General features: G+C 40.3%; 2 protein-coding genes across 3 annotated transcripts; one reads left to right on the plus strand and one right to left on the minus strand.

Annotated features, from left to right (window-relative positions):
- Nucleotides 1-203: 203 nt before the first annotated feature.
- LOC128261537 (U2 small nuclear ribonucleoprotein auxiliary factor 35 kDa subunit-related protein 2) lies at nucleotides 204-2,748 on the plus strand. Of its 2 annotated transcripts, none has more exons than XR_008268266.1 (5): nucleotides 204-268; nucleotides 327-1,145; nucleotides 1,612-1,743; nucleotides 1,867-1,993; nucleotides 2,051-2,062. XR_008268266.1 is itself a non-coding variant. In XM_052995274.1 (5 exons), the coding sequence occupies exons 1-5, from the start codon at nucleotides 255-257 to the stop codon at nucleotides 2,328-2,330; spliced, it is 1,374 nt and encodes a 457-aa protein (XP_052851234.1). In that variant the 5' UTR covers nucleotides 204-254; the 3' UTR covers nucleotides 2,331-2,748. The 2 variants fall into 2 exon arrangements, 1 of the variants encoding a protein (XP_052851234.1); XM_052995274.1 differs by having other exon boundaries at nucleotides 1,612-1,715; nucleotides 1,837-1,993; nucleotides 2,051-2,748.
- On the minus strand, nucleotides 2,341-8,318 carry LOC128261538 (uncharacterized). The gene is made up of 3 exons (XM_052995275.1): nucleotides 8,166-8,318; nucleotides 6,022-6,154; nucleotides 2,341-3,379 (listed from the first exon to the last, which is right to left on the minus strand). Exons 2-3 carry the CDS (start codon nucleotides 6,152-6,154, stop codon nucleotides 2,817-2,819), a joined length of 696 nt encoding a protein of 231 aa, XP_052851235.1. The 5' UTR covers nucleotides 8,166-8,318; the 3' UTR covers nucleotides 2,341-2,816.
- Between the last annotated feature and the right edge of the window lie 9,644 nt (nucleotides 8,319-17,962).

Here is a 17,962-nt window from a genome sequence, read left to right on the forward strand (position 1 = left end):
TTTTTCTTAACCCTTCAAAAAGTTTTAAATTACCAATTAAGAGTGTTTGGAATTTAAAACAAAGGTTTTTTAAATATTGTTTATTATTGTGCACCCTCCCCTATTTTACAACTTCGGTATTGTGTGGACCACCCTATTTCTACAACTTTGGTATGTTATGGTATTTTGAAATACTTGTTTTGGTATTTTTTAGGCATACGCTCATAACTTCGTTCTAACTGCTCGCTGAATTCCAATGTTTTGATTCTGCAAAAATGCCGGAAAAAAGGTAAATAATTGTTTAGTAACTAACAAATTTTATTAAATTATTGTTTATTACGGTATAGGGCAAGGAGAAAGTCAGTCAAGAAGCAGCAGAGGAAGCGACGCCGCCAAAAACATGCAAAAGAACGCGACAAATTGGAGGAGGAGGCACAAAATTTGAGACTTTTGGAGCCGGGTTACCAGAAATGGCTGCAGAAACAGCAGGAAATGGAGGAGTTTCAGCGCCTTGTGGCCGAACGGGAGCACCAGGATGCGGAGGAGTGCTGGCTGCGTTGCGAGGCCATCGCCCAGCGGCAGTTCCGCATAGACGAGGCCAAAAGACGCAAGGAGCAGGAGGAAGTGGAGCGACTGCAGCGGGAACAGGCCAAAGAGCGGGCGGAACGGGAGGAAGCACAAAGGAAGCAGCGCGAGGAGGAGCTCCGCAAAGCCGCCAAGGCTGCCGCCGAATTCGATGCCATGATGGAGAGCATGGCCGAGTACCTGAACAACCCACGCGTGGAGAAGCCACCAAAGCACCTGCTCCGCGTGATGGAAACCCAACCGGGGGAACGACCCTGCGAATTCTTCAGTCGCACCAACTGCTGCCGTTACGGTCATGCCTGCACCTTCAACCACCGACGGCCCATGCTGGCCAGGATCCTGCTCATTCGGCACTTTTTCAACCACTCCATGCTGCGGGAACAGCGGACACACAAAGAGTACGCCTCCGCGGAGGAGCACTTGGAGCTGACCGAACAGGATCTGCGCAGCGACTACGACGAGTTCTTCGACGATGCCGTCGAGGAACTGAAGAAGTTTGGCCAAATCGTCAACTTCCGAACTGTGCGCAATACGCTCGAACATCTGAGGGGAAATGTCTTCGTGGAATACACAAACGAACGGTTTGTCTGGGAATTTTTACTATGATTCCCATTAAATTAATTATAAAATTTTAATTACAATTGTTTGTATGCAAATAATTCGGGTGTTCAAATTATTGCCTAATGAAGCCTAGTTTCCAACATTTTTATATGAAAGTAATTGCATTTAATTTTTATTTTTAGCGTATGTCTATTCAAATTTTATTGTCTTTGTGTTGTCCGTTTTTTTTTTAAATATTCCTTCACCGTATTAATATATTATTTTAAACATAATTAAGGACTTAAGACTATTATTATTTATCAATTACTTCTCAGCTTACACAAATTTAAAGAAGATTTAAGTAACCAAAGAAAACATTTCGTCTATCTAAAATGTTAGAAATCTTTAAATGTATATACAATCTTTTCTAATACAGGCCCTACAAATTAAAATACCTTGTCTCATTACAAATATTTTACCTTAGTTTACTTCCTATTTTATTTTCAGATCTGCCCTTCGCGCTTTTACCAGTCTTCAGGGTCGATTCTATGCCTCCAAGCGCCTGAGCGTGGAGTTCTCCAATCTGAAAACCTGGCGTGGCGCAGTGTGCGGTACGTGAACTGCATGCCAAGAAGAGCCGTATCCTTTGTCAAACCAAAACTCACTCACTTGCCTAACCGATATGTTTGTTATAATCCCATTTTCCTTATCACAATCTGTGGCTTTTTAAAGGTTTGTCCTTAACACGTAAATGTCCCAAAGGTAACGGCTGCGGCTATCTGCATATATTTCGCAATCCGAACAATCTGTTCAATACGGATCTGGAAAATACGACGACTCCAAGAAGTGAACGACGCTCTAACCAAACTCCCACGGCCAAGACTCCTAGGTAAGCCTTTATATTAAACTGTTGTTTGGCAGTAATATTTAATTTACCTTCTTTTAGTTGGGATGACCACAATGAGCGTGGTAGGAACTGGCGCTGGTCCGAGAGCCCTGAGATGGAGCTGGAAAACTCCAAAGACTTAAGCAACAGCATTAGGAACTCTGGAACAAGACAGGATCTCAAAAACTCCCATCAGACGGAGTTCAATTCCAGATCGAGAAGTGATAAATGGTCAGCCCGATCGAACCGTGGTAAATGCTCTAAAAGAGATCGCAGCTCATCGGGATCATCCCATGAAGATCGAAGATCAAACAGATATCAACAAAACCATCGCCAATAAAAGCCAAGTATTCATTTAAGGTTTGTTTAATGGGATCTTTACAAAATTTAATTCAATCTCTTTGTGCGCAAAACATGAGTGAGTGTCTCAAACAAAATACTAAAGAGATTCCGAATTTCTTGCTAGGATGGAAATCAGAGGGACAGAGATACACTCGCAATTTAAGATTGCTTATAAATAGTTTCAAGTGCGGTCCGAAAACGACTCAATTGATTACAACGGAATAGAATTCTACGCGTAAAATTGGCAGTTTTGAAACGAGAAAAGGGAAAGTGACACTGGGTGCTGGGATTTGGGGGTTGGGGATTTGATGACAGTATTATAGGTGGTAAGATCGGAAATTTGTAAATTCTAAAGTCTATTTGTCTTGCTTTCTTCCGTTTTCGTCGTACACATACAAACAAAAATGATACAAAAACTCGTTTAAGGAATATTATAATAAGTAGCTTTAAAATTAGGCAAACAGCGAACGCCCAGCGTGCCGCCTTATAGACGGATTCCGGGATTCGTGGCCGCCACATAGCGCAGCAGCTCCTCGTTGTCCTCGCAGATGACGGGCTTCTCGTGGTAGCAGGCCACGTCGTGCCAGGCGATGCCATCGTTGTACACGTTGTTCAGCACGGACAGGCACTGTTCCTTGGTCTGGTTGATGTCATACTCGGCGTTGTCCGGCTGCGGGCGCTTCTTGTGTCCGGTCTGCGACCAGGGGTTGTAGCCCCAGCCCTGTGGGATGCGGTTGGTGGCCTGGATCTTCTCGCGGGTTGCGGACCAGAACCATCCGTAGACGGTCTTGGGCTCCAGATCCGGACGATTCTCGCAGCCGGCAAAGTCACAGATACGTCCGGCCGTCCAGATGTACGGCACATCGTTCTGCTGGATCACGCGGAAGATCAGGTTGTTCTTCTCTTGGGTCTCCAAAGCGACCAAATCCATGCAGTACTCGCGGCACAGATTGCGGCCATCCAGCCAGTCGACCTTCTTGTTGGCCAGGGCGGGCACGTGGGTGGTTAGGAACATGTTTTTGCCGCGGTAGGAGAACTCCTTGGGACCTGTGGGTCGAGAAAGAGAAAGTTGGGTTAATGTGGGGGGTACGTTTTAAAGTGCATAGAGAGAAAATTTGGTTATTTATGGCTTAACTTTTGCTTACAATAAGGATTTTTTTTAAATTTCACATCCTTAAGACCATTTAAAAATGGCTTTAACAAAAATGATGTGCCAAAAATAATTATTGTATACCATTTATTTTGAAATAACACCGATTAGGGCTTTCTTTTTCTTACCGAATAATTTAGTTTAGTTGAACTCAATAACTGAATGTTTCCTAATTCGACGTTGAAAGAACTTTATATACTTAACTTGAAGCTAGCAGACAATTTTACAAATTTATAACACAAAAAATCTTCAAAAAAAATTGTTTTCTTAAAAAAGTTGGAACTAAAACAAAAAAAAGTTTTATTTCCAGAACAAACACTTTAAATTGGAACAATTATTTCTTGCTTATAGAAATAGTTTACAATAACGATTAAATATATATATTTTTCACAGTGTGGGTGTGGCCAGTGGAACCGGTTCTCCGCGCGACTGCAGCCTCATCTTCAGTTCGAGACCCAGTGCAATGTCTCCTAGCCTGCCCCATAATGGGCAGACAACAAAAAATGAAAAAAAAGGCGCAAACGAACCCGAAAGCAAGTATTAATGCCAAAAATGCAAAAAAAAAAAAAAAAAAAAAAAAAAAAAAAAATCGTTGCCCCAGGCCTTACACAACTTCCCCGGTGGCGGCGGGTTACGCAATCTCCGCAATTTATGCAGCATGCTTCTTTTTGCGCCCGCCGCCTGCCGCTTTCCTTTTGTCTTGGCTGGTGTCAAAAGGTTCGCCGTTTTTTTTTTTTTTAGTTTATTTTTTTTTTGTTTTCTTCGTCGGTTTGTTTGTCCGCCGTGAGGAACAATGGGAACCCCCGCCTAACAGCTCCATCCTCGAACTTGTTTCGCCTGAGCGAGCTGCCAGCTTCCATTTGATTAGCTGCCTCTTTGGAAGTCGAAGTCGGTCTTCGCAATGTGCGATATGTCCGCCCGCGGGTAACGCCCCTAAAATGGGGAGAAAAAAAACCCGCCTGTTGCCACAGCTGGCACGCGTCATTAGCCGCGCTTTAAGCCACTTTTGCAACTGCCCCCTTGCCACGCCCCCGCCCCCGCCCCAATACACACTTCGCGTCAAATCGGCTTAAGTCCAATGGCCTTATTTGCCATTGTTTGCACATTATTATTTATTTTGCTGCCGCTGCTTCTGCTGTTGCTGCCTCTTGCAATTTCCCCACATTTATTGGCCCTTTTGTGTGCGGGTCAAGGCGATAATATGGCTAAAACTCATCTTGGCAACGTATTTACATTTTCCTAACCAAAACTTGCATAATAATCCGCCAACTGCGACTGCATTCCCCCCCCCCTGGTTTGCGATTGGCATCTTTCAGCAGTGACTTAGAAAAACCAAACCGTTTTCGAATCTTAATTATCGGGCGACTGCACGCCTGAGAGAGTTGTCTACAAAAGGTAATTAAATCTGAATAGTTAATCAGGTGATTTAACTATTGGGAGACCTAAAAAAGTTGCGCTTGTATAACTGGAAATTACTAAGAGATGAAAGATCTAAAACGGCGCACCGGGCTCAAAAAAATCAAAACTGGAAATGCAACTCGGTGACGCCCCGAAAATTAAGTTGCATGTTTAACGGCTCGGCTTAGTAGTCTCTGTCTCTCTCTATCTCTAAGTGTGTGTTGGCCATAAGTGTGTGGCAGTGCGCTGGTGCTGGTGTGAGTTAGGGCTTGCCTAATTAGCAATAACTGCAAAGTGTTCATTAGTGTACCGGATATGCAGCGATGATGCTATTGTTCAGGCGTTTCACCCGTTTTCAAATGTTTGTAATCTCAGGCGATGACTTGCAGCGTCAATCATCGCTAGAATAAATGAGGAAAACCCACTTCAACTGAACTATTTAAAACTTAACCCCCTTTTGATTTGGCAAATTGAGAGTTAATATCTAGCCTAAGCCGAAATAACAACTTCATTTTTTTGTTAATATAATTATACGATTGGAAAATAACCAGTTTTCAACACTTTTTGATACTTAATGATCTCAAGTTCCGGTTAGCTTAATTTTTTATAATCTATTAATTAAATTACAAGTTAGTCTTTTAAATTATGAGAAAATATCAAACCTTTACAGGGAAATTAATAGTTTTTTTTAACTTTTTAAGATAACTTTTAGTTTTTTGATTTTCTTGAAATTTTTTGAATACAACTTATTCATCTGTTTAAAGAAAATTAATCACAAAATAAAATGTTTCTTTTTAACAGATTTGGTACCATTGAATTAAACTTTTTTTTGCTTTATTTCTATCTGGTAAATCGAATTTGTTTACGAAAAAGGCGGCCAAAGAAAGTGAATTAAAACCAAAGACGACTATAAAGCTGGCGCTCACGTCAGCGACCTTCAGCAAAATCCCCCGTCTGTTGTGGTTACACCCACACGTCGCATTGCCAAACGAATTCAAGTGCAAACTTGGCAACCGAAGCGACAGTACACCAACCGCTTAATATTCTCGCCGCATTCGACACTTTTACTTTTCGCCATTGTGGGAATGGATGGGTTAATGATTGGGCCAGGTAGTTGGAAGTTGGGATTAGGAATACTTACGGCTAGCGCACTTGGCGGGCACGGGCAGTGAGAGGAAGCGACCCGGCTTGGTCGCTGTGGTTGTGGTGGTTCTGGCCGCATGGCTGCAGGCTGCCACCACGCAGAAAGTCGCTAATGCCAGTGTGACTTTCATCTGCAGGCCAAATATGAAAATATAAAGAGAAGAGAAACAGAAGCGTGAGCGTGGGCAAAACATTTGGTAAGACAAAATGCCATTCAATGTGCGATTTGGCAAGTCACAGGTTCAGAAACAGGTACAACTACAGATATAGATATGCAAATTGTTAACACGTTGTCATTAACATAAATTTGTACACGATTATCGGGGCGATAAAGACGCCGCGCCCTTTTGGTTTGCCACCTCGCAGGCCATTGCGTATACGCAATTTCGTATAAATTTCCAGCTCGCTACGAAGATGTAAGCTGGTCTCTGGTGCGAGATCGAGATCGAGATCGCTTTTTATGTCAAGGATGCGCAACCGGTTGCCCCCGGCGGCCACTGACACAGTGCCACAGTGACTACCAAACGCCAAACCATCGGCGATCGACGATCAACGATCAACGATCGACGACCGACGACACTTGAGACTTTATTATTTTATTTTCATTTTCATTTTTATTGTGGCGCAGCGGAGGCAACGTGATCGGCATCGGCATCGTCAGCACGTCACATTATTCATAAATAAAAATGTATTTAACATCTGCAGCAGCAGCAGCAACAGCAGCAAACATGTTGATTACACAAGCAGCATTGCCTGACCTTAACTGGTTTTATTGACTTTTTATCGCCTGCTTTTCAGACGCTGCGTGTCTTCGGCTAGAACCTTCCACGTCGCCGAGCATTTTAATTAAAAGCCCCGGCTTAAAGTCGTTTCTTCCTCCTTATGCAAATGCAATTCGCGTCGGATTAGCATTAACCGGAGCTCAATGTCCGCGCAGCTTGAAATTGTTGCATATTAATTGGATTTGATCCGGGCGTCGATTGCTTGTCCGTGTTGTTTATCTTTATCGCCAGTGTTTATTTGATCGCCTGCTGTCCGCCGATTTGGCAACTATAAATCATTAATGATCCGCCGCTTATCAGCGGTCAGCGCCTAATTTGGTAACAATACATAATGAAAAGTGGATTTCGTATTGATTTCATTTTCGTCAGCGACATTTCCAAAGTGAAGAGTTCAAACGCGTTTGCTGCATTGAGAAATATTTATGTTTTTTTTTGCTGTGGCTACTTTTTGGTGGCTACTTTTTTTGTTTTCTTTCTCATTTGTTTGTTCATTTGTTGCGTTTTGTAACTTGTCCATCAGCGCTTTGTCCATTTCTTGTTTCATGCATGTTAATCAATCAGCCGAGCTGACCAGCTGATGAGGCATTTAATTATACACCTACGGAGAGCTCAGTGCCCTTTGATGCCAGCGGGCAAATTACAGGCCAAGTGGGCTTTATGCATTATCGACTGTTTCGCTTTTCGGGTTTTTCTTTGACTGGTTATGGGTGATGGAAAATTTCATGTACACCATTGCGCAAACTGTATTTTGTGTGAGTTATATTCAGAAATAATTTTATTTTTATTTTTTAATGCTAAATTATAAAATGAAAGACTTCTTTCTTGACGACCTCTCAAAGTTCTTAAACGAAAGACTTAGGCAGCGAACTTTGTCTATAAAAGTTTTAAAACAAATGTATTTGTAAACTCTTTTTTTTTCTACGTAAGTTCCCAGAGACTTGAGCAACGAACTCTCTCTAAGAAAGTTCTTAAACAAAAGACTTGGGTAGCGAACTTGTTCTAAGTCAGGTCGTAAACAAAAGACTTAGGCAGCGAACTTTTTCTGTGATAGGCATCAAACGAAAGACTTAAGCAACGAACTCGTTTCTTTTTAAATCCTCTATCGCCTTTAGTTCTCTTCGATTCAGGTCTTGCCAGTTCTGAGCGAGGTTTTTTTTTAAATTAGGTTTCCATATCCTTGAACAGCTCACAGCACTCAATTTAATTTTTTTTTGTACAATTTATGGTTGTTTATTGACACATTACGGCTTTTGCACTTATGGTAGTCCTTCGATTGTCCGCACACACAAACATATCGCATATCGTACATATATATAGCACACTGTATATATCCTTGGACGCGATGGGCTCTGCTGCTTACCTTTGCTTGCTATTTGGAATAACACTGCACAGCACACGGTTTCTATACTGTAGTCGCCGAATTGTCCAAGCAGACAACCAGACGAGACCAGACGCAAACGAAAACAAAAGTCAATTGGCAGCAGCAAACTGTTTTATAGTCGATGCCGCGCTGGCTGCCCACCAACAACATCTCGTGCAGCTTTGAAAAGCTGCGACTGCGCTGTCGACGGCGACGTTGACCGCAACTTCTGCTGCTGCAGCGAAGCTTTAACAACGGCAATATACAGCCAGGCAATATAGAAAAACAAAAACAAAACTACAGAGAACAGAAACAACGAGATGAGCTGCTCAGAACATCTTTAGACAACGACAACTTTTGTCTATAAATATTTATGTGCGCCCCTTCGTTCTTTTTTGATTTTTTCAGTCCTCTTATTTATTTACTTTTTATTTAAAGCAACTTCTCGATCTATTGTTCGGGGCTTAAACTATAGTTTGATAATTTTTATAGTCCGCCGATCCATTAAGTAGTTGTTGTTCGAGTGCCAGGCACTAGAAACTCGAGCTCCGAGAGTTTGTACGAGTATGTGTGTTTTATTTCGAAATATACATTTTTTCTGGCTCGCCGCGCTGGCATCCATCTCAACGGCCAGCTTCATATATCAATTTTTGATGAAGTGTTTGTCTTCTTTTTCAGGCCTTGATCTTGAAAAGCCTTTCGAAATGCCATTTAAGCGCTGATGATTTGGCTTCCGCGCTCTGCCCCACGCACGCGTTCGAAAAACCAAAATTCAAAAGCGGTTCGATGGGTTTCGTCTTCTGCCATTTACAAACTCTGTTTCTGTTTCTGTTTCAGTTTTTAATTGCCATGTGAATGAACTGGCGGTGATTTGGGGGAAAGGATCGTCGGCTGCCCATAAACACCCCCGCGTTTTCATTTGGACCCCCCAAAAAAAAAACCTCGCGAGTGGCTGGCGGTGCCAGCCGGATCTGAGATTGTTCTTAAAAAGTTTTATGTTTGCTTTTTATTTTCGCTCATAAATATGCAAATTGATCGCTTGATTATGTAATATATTAAGTGTGATTGGGCGAGTGAATCCACCGCACCGCCCCTTCCCTTGCCGCTATTAAGATTGAGATACAAAATCAAATCTGTCGCAATGCGTCATTCGAAATCGTGGGGGGCAAGTTCAAGTCGCTAATCCTGTTTAATTGCCATCATCAACTTGACATTTTGACTGGATTTGAACCCGTGACTCTTGGATAGCGCAAATGTTCAACCTGCACACCGCTCTTTTGACTCGACTCGACTCGACTTGTCGCCACTCTTTTCTTACGTTTATTTCTGTTTCTGTCATATTTCTGTTGACTGCTAATTGACCATGAAGACGCGTTGTTTGGGTGGCACTTTTGTTTGCCATTTAGTGCCTGTGTTTAATAGCGAACTAATTTTGAAAGCGGATTCGATCACAAAAGGCGTGGCCGAGCTCCAATTCCCGCTTCTGTCTCTCGGCCTGGGTCTTCCCCCCCGTTTTTTTGCCCCTCCCTTGCATATTTTAATTAGCCTTATTAATAGAGCCGCAGTCACTTGCCTTGGGGGCGCCATGTGCAAAAGGTTTGGACCCGAAGAGCCGTGAATTGTGTTGGGCCAACAGATTAACACTAGCCTCAAATTAATTACATATTTAGCTGGCGAGTGTTAAGTTCATATTGCAAAAAAAGAAAAAAAAATACCCAACCGATTGGGAAACTTTCAATTTGCCGACTTCCCCGAAGGCAAAATGACGTAGTTCAAGGATGTGCTGATTAAGGAAGTTCAAAAAATGCCTTTTTTATGAAATCCAGATCGAAGATCACGCGGAGATCAAAGTTGGCTCTAAAGCAGGTAAAACGTTGCGTCACATGATCTCGGACTTGAAGTGTTATTTAATTAGTTTTATTGCCGCCTAAAACAGCGATGTCTCCAAAGAAATATTCAAATAGACAAGTCACTTTTAGCCAATTAATATAAAGCACTTAAGTGGCAGTAATTTGTAAAAGATGTAGTCAACTCAAATTTATTGTTTATTTTTTTCCAAAAATAATGTACTTAGGGAAATAAAATTAAAATAACTATTCAGGAAGCTAATTAAAATTATTTTTATATCATTATAATATGCGATTTGAATGGTGTCTTTTTTTTGGCTATTAAAATAAATATCATACAAAATATATACAAAAAATATATTTTTATTTTATTTTTAATTCAATCCTTAAGATCCTTAAAAAAAAATAAAAAGCAAAACTTTTATGATATTTTAAAAATAATTTATTTTAATATTCTTATAATTCTGCAGAAAGTTTATTTTCTTGGATAAAGTTACAGGGTAAAAAAACGCAAAAAACAAGCTGTAAAAGCATAGGTGTTTTACAAAATTCCAGGAAAACGATTTGCACCACGAAAACATTTAACACCTCATTGTTTAGCGTTTCGAAGGTAAATCTTCTTGGTGCTTGCAACATCCGCAGTTCCCAGTTGATGTGTTTTGCCCTCCACATTTTGCATCTGCTGCATCCGCTGTGTCGATGATTTTGTTTCCTTTCCACTTGTTGCACATTACACATTTTCGCCCTTGAATCGTGTTTCGATTTCGGGTTTTTTGCCTCAGTTTCCTGCACTTCCTGTCGCTGACCTTGTGGGGTTCAAAAGCCGCTGTGCATCGCTGTGTTCTGGGTAAAAATGGGCTTAATCATCGCCAAACGATGATTCGCTATTCACGCAGATTACTAATACGCAGCGTGAGCCAGTCGATCAGATTGACAGTTTTATGCGATGTTCGACCTTCGGTGGGTGAGCTGAGACACAAAACCTTTTGCAACTACAATAGGCTTCAGATGGTGCGCAGATGGGGTTTGCCTGCTGCCGCATTTCCATAATCTAAGGCACAAACATCAAAAGATGTTCGGCTAAACTAAAATAGGAAAATACAAAACACCACATACGAAATACGAAATACACAAAGCCAGACTTTAAACAAGATCAGATTGCCCTGAGCGCGGAAGCACCCGTCGACAGCTCGAGCAGATCTCAAGTCTCGAATCTGAAGCAGATCTCGGCGCAGCTTCCGCTTCAATGCGATGCGTTCCAAGCGAAATATACACACAATCAAGATGCAAATTGTTGGCGGCAACAATGGCACAGCCAGCCCAAATAGCAAACAAAAATAATAATCAATCTATTTAAACAAACAGATACAAAGAATGGCCAGCGGCTGAGCTGACCTTAGCTCGAATTAGGGGATTTGATTGGATTTTGGCTTCGAATTGTATTGAATTGAACTTTGGCTTAGTTACTTGGTTTTCCTGCGGTTTTTTAATTGGCCACATAGAATTTCTATCATTAACATTGGGGCATCAACTCATCTGGGGAATGCGTGAAGGTTGCCGGGCGTAATTGCAACTTGTTTTAACGGCCAAGAAGATTGGCCGCGGCAAATCGAACAAAAAAAGTGAAACAAAAATGTGGAAAAAAAAAATGGAAAAAATGGACAAAAAAAATACTTTTTAAATGGTTTTGCCCGATCGGCAGATGAGAAATGTTGCCAAATGTGACCCCAAGAGGCCGTCGTCGCTTGTTCATTTACACATTAGTTGAAATTTAAATGCTGTGTTTGCGTTGGCTGTTTTGGCCGAGTGTGGGGCTTTTGTCGCACCACACGAAAAGTGATTGGCAACAAATTAATCAAGACCTTGCCGACTCTCGAGCCAACTTCAAACTTCACCATCAGCAGCAGCATCAGCAGCATTAAAATCAAAATCAACGGCAGTCATGAAACCTTTTATTCAGGCGCTAAGTGTGAAGCCAAGAAGAAGAACCCAGATACCCATATACCATATTATACCCATACCCCAAAAGTATGGATTACGCAATGAGCGAATCATAAAAAAAAAAAAAAATATCAAAATGATTGATGTCTGCAATTTAGCGCATCTGTGTAAAATGTGAAGACGAAAAACGGTCTCTTCGTTGTGACACAAAAGAATTAAGTGCCCGGGCGCATTTTAAATTCGTCACGGAAAACGTGACAAAAATTTTCCATATGCGAAAAAAAAATCAAAATAAAAAAAAACAAACTCAAAACAGAGACACCGGCAAACAAACGAAACGAAACGAAGAGATGATTGCGAAAATGCTTAGTGCAGTACAGCAAACTTTGACACACATTTGGCGCACATACATTGCCAAGAATCTTCGCATCCCAAGTGCTGCTTATGAATGAGTCTCTGGCCACGGCCCCGCCCCCATCGGCCCTCCCGCCCACATCTAGTTATATTAAATGATGCTGCTGCTGCTGCTGCTGCTGCTGCCGCCGAAGACAATGCAACATAAACAACAACCAGCGGGCTAATTGCACAAGAGGCTGAGACTCTCGCATTGGTTCGTTTAGAATCGCCATTTGTCTAATCAGCGCCATAAATCTGACAAATTATATAAACGCTGAAAAGAGGGTGTGTGCGGAATTGTGCACCCTGGCCAGCCCAGACAGTCAGTCAGTTAGTCAGTCAGTCAGTCAGTCAGTCAGTCAGTCAGTCAGTCAGTCAGTCAGTCAGTCAGTCAGTCAGTCAGGGGCAGATGCGGATGTCTGATTCCATAGAATTTCCATTTCCATCTCCAGCCACCCCATCGCATCCCATCCATCCATCCAATCCAAGCCCATCGCCTCCCAGGCCGGTGAACATATGCAATGGCAACAGCTAGCTCAGCTTTGCATAATTTGTGTGTGTGTTTTACATTCAGTTTTTCATATTTTTTCTTGCTGTAATTTTTACATCATCATCATACACCTATCCGTCCGTTGGAAGGCACACTGGGAAAAATTAATTAATCTCATAAAAATGCCTAAAACTAAAAAAAAACAAAATTGAATATTAAATTAGTTAAATTGTTTTCCTATTTGATTAATGTTTTTTTATTTTCCAAGGAAGTTTTATTTAAAAGACGTTTCATAATTATAAAAAAATTTTATTTGTAATTGATACTGATAGAAAGAAATATATTAAAATTTGTATTATAAATTTTTTATTTTATCTTAAATAAAGGTTTTAAAGTATTTCATTACAAGGGAAAAATCTCTGCACCATTGCCATAAATTGTAACTATTTAACAGTTAATTTCAGCAAATTTCTATTTTTTTTTACTCTTGAAAATATTAATCCCTCTCTAATAAAATTAAATTGAATTGTAAATTAAGGGAATTTAAAGCAAACATTTTTTGCGAGTGTGGCCGGCGTCGTGGAGGAAGTTGCATATTTATAAGGCAAAAGTTAATTTTTGTTTGCCAGCCGGGGTGTCATGCTTATGAAATCAATTGAGCATATGTTCCAAGCGGCCAGCGCATGCTGAAGTCATAAATCAGAAGCGCTTAGTCAGACAGTTTTCCGCAGGTTGGCCGCTGAAACAGATGAGAACCGCCAAAACAAAAGACTTGAGCAACGAACGCGAACTTTTCTTTAGTAAACTAAAGGCAGATTGGTTTGCAGTGTCATTGTGATTTTACCGAATCATGCCCAAAAATGGTTAACTAGCTCTGCTGTCTAAAGCCTTTACTTTCAAAATGGATTCATTAATTTAATGCTTCTATTGCTGTAGATTTTAAGTTATTTATTAACGCCCTAAAGCAATTATGGCTTAACTTGGATGTCTTTCTGTTCAAAATGTATTTTGTATTATATTTTTATTTTTTAAACTTAATACCAAAATGCAATCTGCAAAAGAGTAAACCAATTTTATTTTGTTAAAGGTTGATTGCTTGATTTCTTTTTGATTCAACCCATTAAATAAGTTCAGGTATTCTTGTTTTCAATTAAGGGCATCAGGCAATCCTGCAACTTCCCTCCCTCAAATCCAATTTGAAATATGGCTAGCCAAAGTAGTTATTATGAAGCCAGAAGTACCTTTTTTCGTGCTACTAGCTCGGGTTGTTGCAACGCACTTGTTGCAGCCACAACATCAACCTCACCTAACCCCATCGTCCGGCCAAAAAGCAACTTGCGTTGTGTAAAGTTCATGGGTCGTCGGCTGACGTTGCTCATGTTGCTGATGTTTCCAATGTGGATGCTGCTGCCGCTGCTGTGCTTTTGGGGGGCTGCAGTTCGCTAAACAGTTTCAGGGTTGGCTGGTTTTTTTTAATTTTTGCGTTTCTTTAGTCATCAGCACACAGGCCACAACTGCGTTGGGGGCGACCTCATCTGTCAGCAGAATTAGAAGCAACATCGGCGGCTGGAACACAGCCGTTTGTCAGATCTTGTCACATGTCTGCCAACGCACTGCCCTCCACTCCACTCCACTCCACTCCACTTCAAAACACAACACACCACACCAGTCCACATCAATTGCAGCCAGAAAATGGAGATGCGTGCCAAGTCAAGTCAAATTGTTATTACATTTTGAAAATCAAAAATAATACAACACAAACAACGACCTGTCCAACTTGTTGTTAGTCTGCGGTCAAACAAGTGCACTTTAGAAATTGTTCATAAATCATAAACACCAATGGGGAGACCGAGAAACGAGCCAGTTTGAAATGTAAAACGTTGAAGAAGTGCTAAGTGCATACCGCCAAGTCATTAACAACATTTTTATTGTTTACAATAATGTACGCAGATAATGTTAGGCGCACACAGAATCAGCCAAGTGTGTTTGGCTTTTGATCTGCCCGATTTTGACATCAGTTCAAGGGCAATAGCACACTCTTCAAAATTTTACACTGCATTTTCAGATTACATTTTCATAATTTTTAATGTGAAGAAGATTTATTTTTATATTTATATTTAAATATATATTTTCTGGCAAATATGTTTCGTTGTTAGAAACCATTTGAATACCCCTTCCTAAATTCGATGTGTAAGGTTGAGTGCCTTATTTATCATTTGGATAGTTTAAATGTTTTTTATTAGTGCACAAAACTGGCCTCCTAGATTTATGTGACAAGGGAAAGGCTTCTAGTTTGTTTTGTTTTTCGACCCCCAAGAACATCTTCGGCGGCTAAATGGACATGGATATTAATTAATCCACGGCGACTCGTGCCAAGCGGCGACCACATTGAGCCACAATCTCGCATCAGCTCTTAACAGTTTAGCGGCTCTGGCGAAAAACAAAAAAAAAATACAATAACAACATAAAACAACAACCCGGCCACAATCATGTGGATATAGATGTGGATGTGGATGTGGATGATGATACCAGTTTGCCTCAACCTTGAGCGGAGCGACAACAACATTTGCGTACCCAATGCGAGGTACGAGGTACGAGATTCGAGTTACCAGTACCATGAAGAGCACTTCTTGAATCGCGGCAACTTTGTTGTTTTTTTTTTTTTTTTGTTTTTTGGCCCGGCGATGGCGATAACGCGGATGCGAAAAAGTGAATGTATAAGCCACTTGATGACGTTGCCGCAGTTTCATCTTCGTACGTGACAGAACCATTAAGCAGCATGTGACTGGTTCCGCTACGAACCCAAATATTTCGATCCATTATATTCGGTAGTCAAGTTGTTCAAGAGGTGGATGGTATAATACGGAAAAGGTATCGATGGTATAGCAATACTCAAGAAATGATCTGCATGATTCACCGCTTATGGTTCATTGATGGGTAATCTGTTAAGCTGAAACAAAAACAAGCAAATATAAAAAGAACATTCCTCTAATGTTGATTTATATCACTTCATTAAAACCAACAAACATATTCCTACAGATCAGTCCTAATGTCTTAATGACCCAATCAATCATTCTCGAAAACGTGGTCATTTGCAAAATGTTCCATCAATAAAAAACAACACGAAATATTTTCATGTATTATACTTTTTCTATCACTTTGGTTCATTGCACCTTTTGCTCATAGTATGACTGACATTTTTCATTATCCAAGCTCACCACATCAATCTTTTTTTTTTTATTTTCGGTCTTGTGTAAATCTTCAGAACTGGTTGGAAACACGAAACCAACTTCATCGGTTTATATATCAAACACTTGGCACAAGTGAATCAAACATATCACAAGCAGTATTTCATTAATATTTATAATACCGAAGCCGAAAAAATGTGTAATCCCATGCAAAGGCAAAACAAATCAAAAACATAAACCAATTTAAATTAAATTTAAATTAAATTGATTTCACGCTTTGATTTTATGAAGCATCAATATTTTACTGTCTGTCTGAATGACAAATATACATATAAGTTTGTATATTATAATAATAAATTAATAAAAAGCGTGTGTTTGCTTAAATTATTTATTTTACATTATTCAAATGTAAGGGTGCTTGATGGAGTGGAACGGACTAGAATGTCTTGAAAATTTGTAAAAATACCTTCGCAACAGCGATGAAAAATACATTGGGAAGCCAATTTGTCTATCATATCAACTTCCCATATAAGCACAAATGCCCCTGATTATTTGAAAAGCCAAAAAATATAGCTAATGGAACTATTTATCATCTATGCCGCCTGACCTTAACACATACAATTCATAAAGTTCGGTCTACGCTTCAGTTTATAAATTTTGGTTTATCAATTTCGAGATGCGTTAAATATTTGCAGTTGTTAAAACGCGTGACCTCTGTATTTGCTTGAATAAATATTAAGTTAATAAGCTGCTTGGCCGTATTTGGGTGTGGAGTTCCCTCGTAAAAAATTCATAGGCCAAAACAATCAATGAAAACCCATTTATTGGAACACAAACTGGGGGGTTTTCTTTTTACCTATCTAAAAACCTGCGTCATAACCTAATTTAACAAGTTGCGTGAATATTTTAGAATAATCGATTTCGTAACTTTCTACAAACCCACGTCATTTATGCATTATTGGAGTTTATTTTTATTCAGAAAACCGGCCAATTTTTATATATATTGTTCGTTAAAATCGTTTTATTTTAAAGGTCATATATATCATTTCTTTTTACCCCGTTTTTGTTACCCGTGGAATTCATTAATTTCGATCAAAAACACAAAAATTATTTTCTTCTTTTTTAAATATTTTTTGTGGGTATTTTTATGTGAGTTCCCTCTACATCTATAAAGGTCTCCACATCATAAGAAAAAAATCAGAAAATTTAAAAGATAACAAAGCACACGAGTCCCAATAAAATATTTGTAATAATAATTACAACTATTGTAATTCATCATTAAATTACTAGTAAAAAGAGCTTTCTGAACCCGAATCCCCTAGCGGAGACACAAACCAATATAACGCTTTTCCCTGAACTATTGCTTTCTCCCTCTGGCGCATGCAAAAAATGCCGGTCACACTATAGTCATCCCGCTCGGCACCCACATGAGCCAAAGAAAACTGAGGCTGCAAAAATGTCGGCAATCCGCTGGCTATTTTTCCTGGGCGCCTGTTAACGGACGCGCGATACAACAAATCGCACTACACAAAATTTTATTTGAAAAAAAGTCACTTTAATGCCAGCCAACGAGGAGCGAGCGCGAGCCAAGAAGTTTGTGTCAGCGAGAACGGTTTGCTGCTGGCCGCATTTTTCTAACACCAGTCAGGGCCCCATCGCAAGGCCCCCAAAAGACTCAACAGGTGAGCCCTGCAAAACACATACATATACATACATACATATGTATGTGTATATGTGGCTCAGAAATTATGTCGATCCAAAGGGGTTTTTCAAAGGGTTGGAAGGGTTGGAAGGGTTGGAACGTCGAGTCAATCAGACAAGAGGCCAATTACAATTGTGATTGCCAATAGGCCCGGGACCTATCATCGAATGCAATGGCCAAACAATGGCCAATGCCACATGAAATACGAACTCCACCCACATAATTGAGGCAAC

Source organism: Drosophila gunungcola, unplaced genomic scaffold, assembly GCF_025200985.1.
Source record: "Drosophila gunungcola strain Sukarami unplaced genomic scaffold, Dgunungcola_SK_2 000001F, whole genome shotgun sequence".
Classification (NCBI taxonomy): Eukaryota; Metazoa; Arthropoda; class Insecta; order Diptera; family Drosophilidae; genus Drosophila; species Drosophila gunungcola.

Excerpts from the sequence above, each read along its gene's own strand:
- LOC128261538 (XM_052995275.1), bottom strand. The coding sequence starts at position 6,154 with ATGAAAGTCACACTGGCATTAGCGACTTTCTGCGTGGTGGCAGCCTGC. Across the intron at positions 3,380-6,021 it reads GCCCGCCAAGTGCGCTAGCC|GTCCCAAGGAGTTCTCCTAC; the intron begins GTAAGTATTCCT and ends CTCGACCCACAG.
- LOC128261537 (XM_052995274.1), top strand. Across the intron at positions 1,146-1,611 it reads GTGGAATACACAAACGAACG|ATCTGCCCTTCGCGCTTTTA; the intron begins GTTTGTCTGGGA and ends TTTTATTTTCAG. Across the intron at positions 1,994-2,050 it reads CCCACGGCCAAGACTCCTAG|TTGGGATGACCACAATGAGC; the intron begins GTAAGCCTTTAT and ends ACCTTCTTTTAG.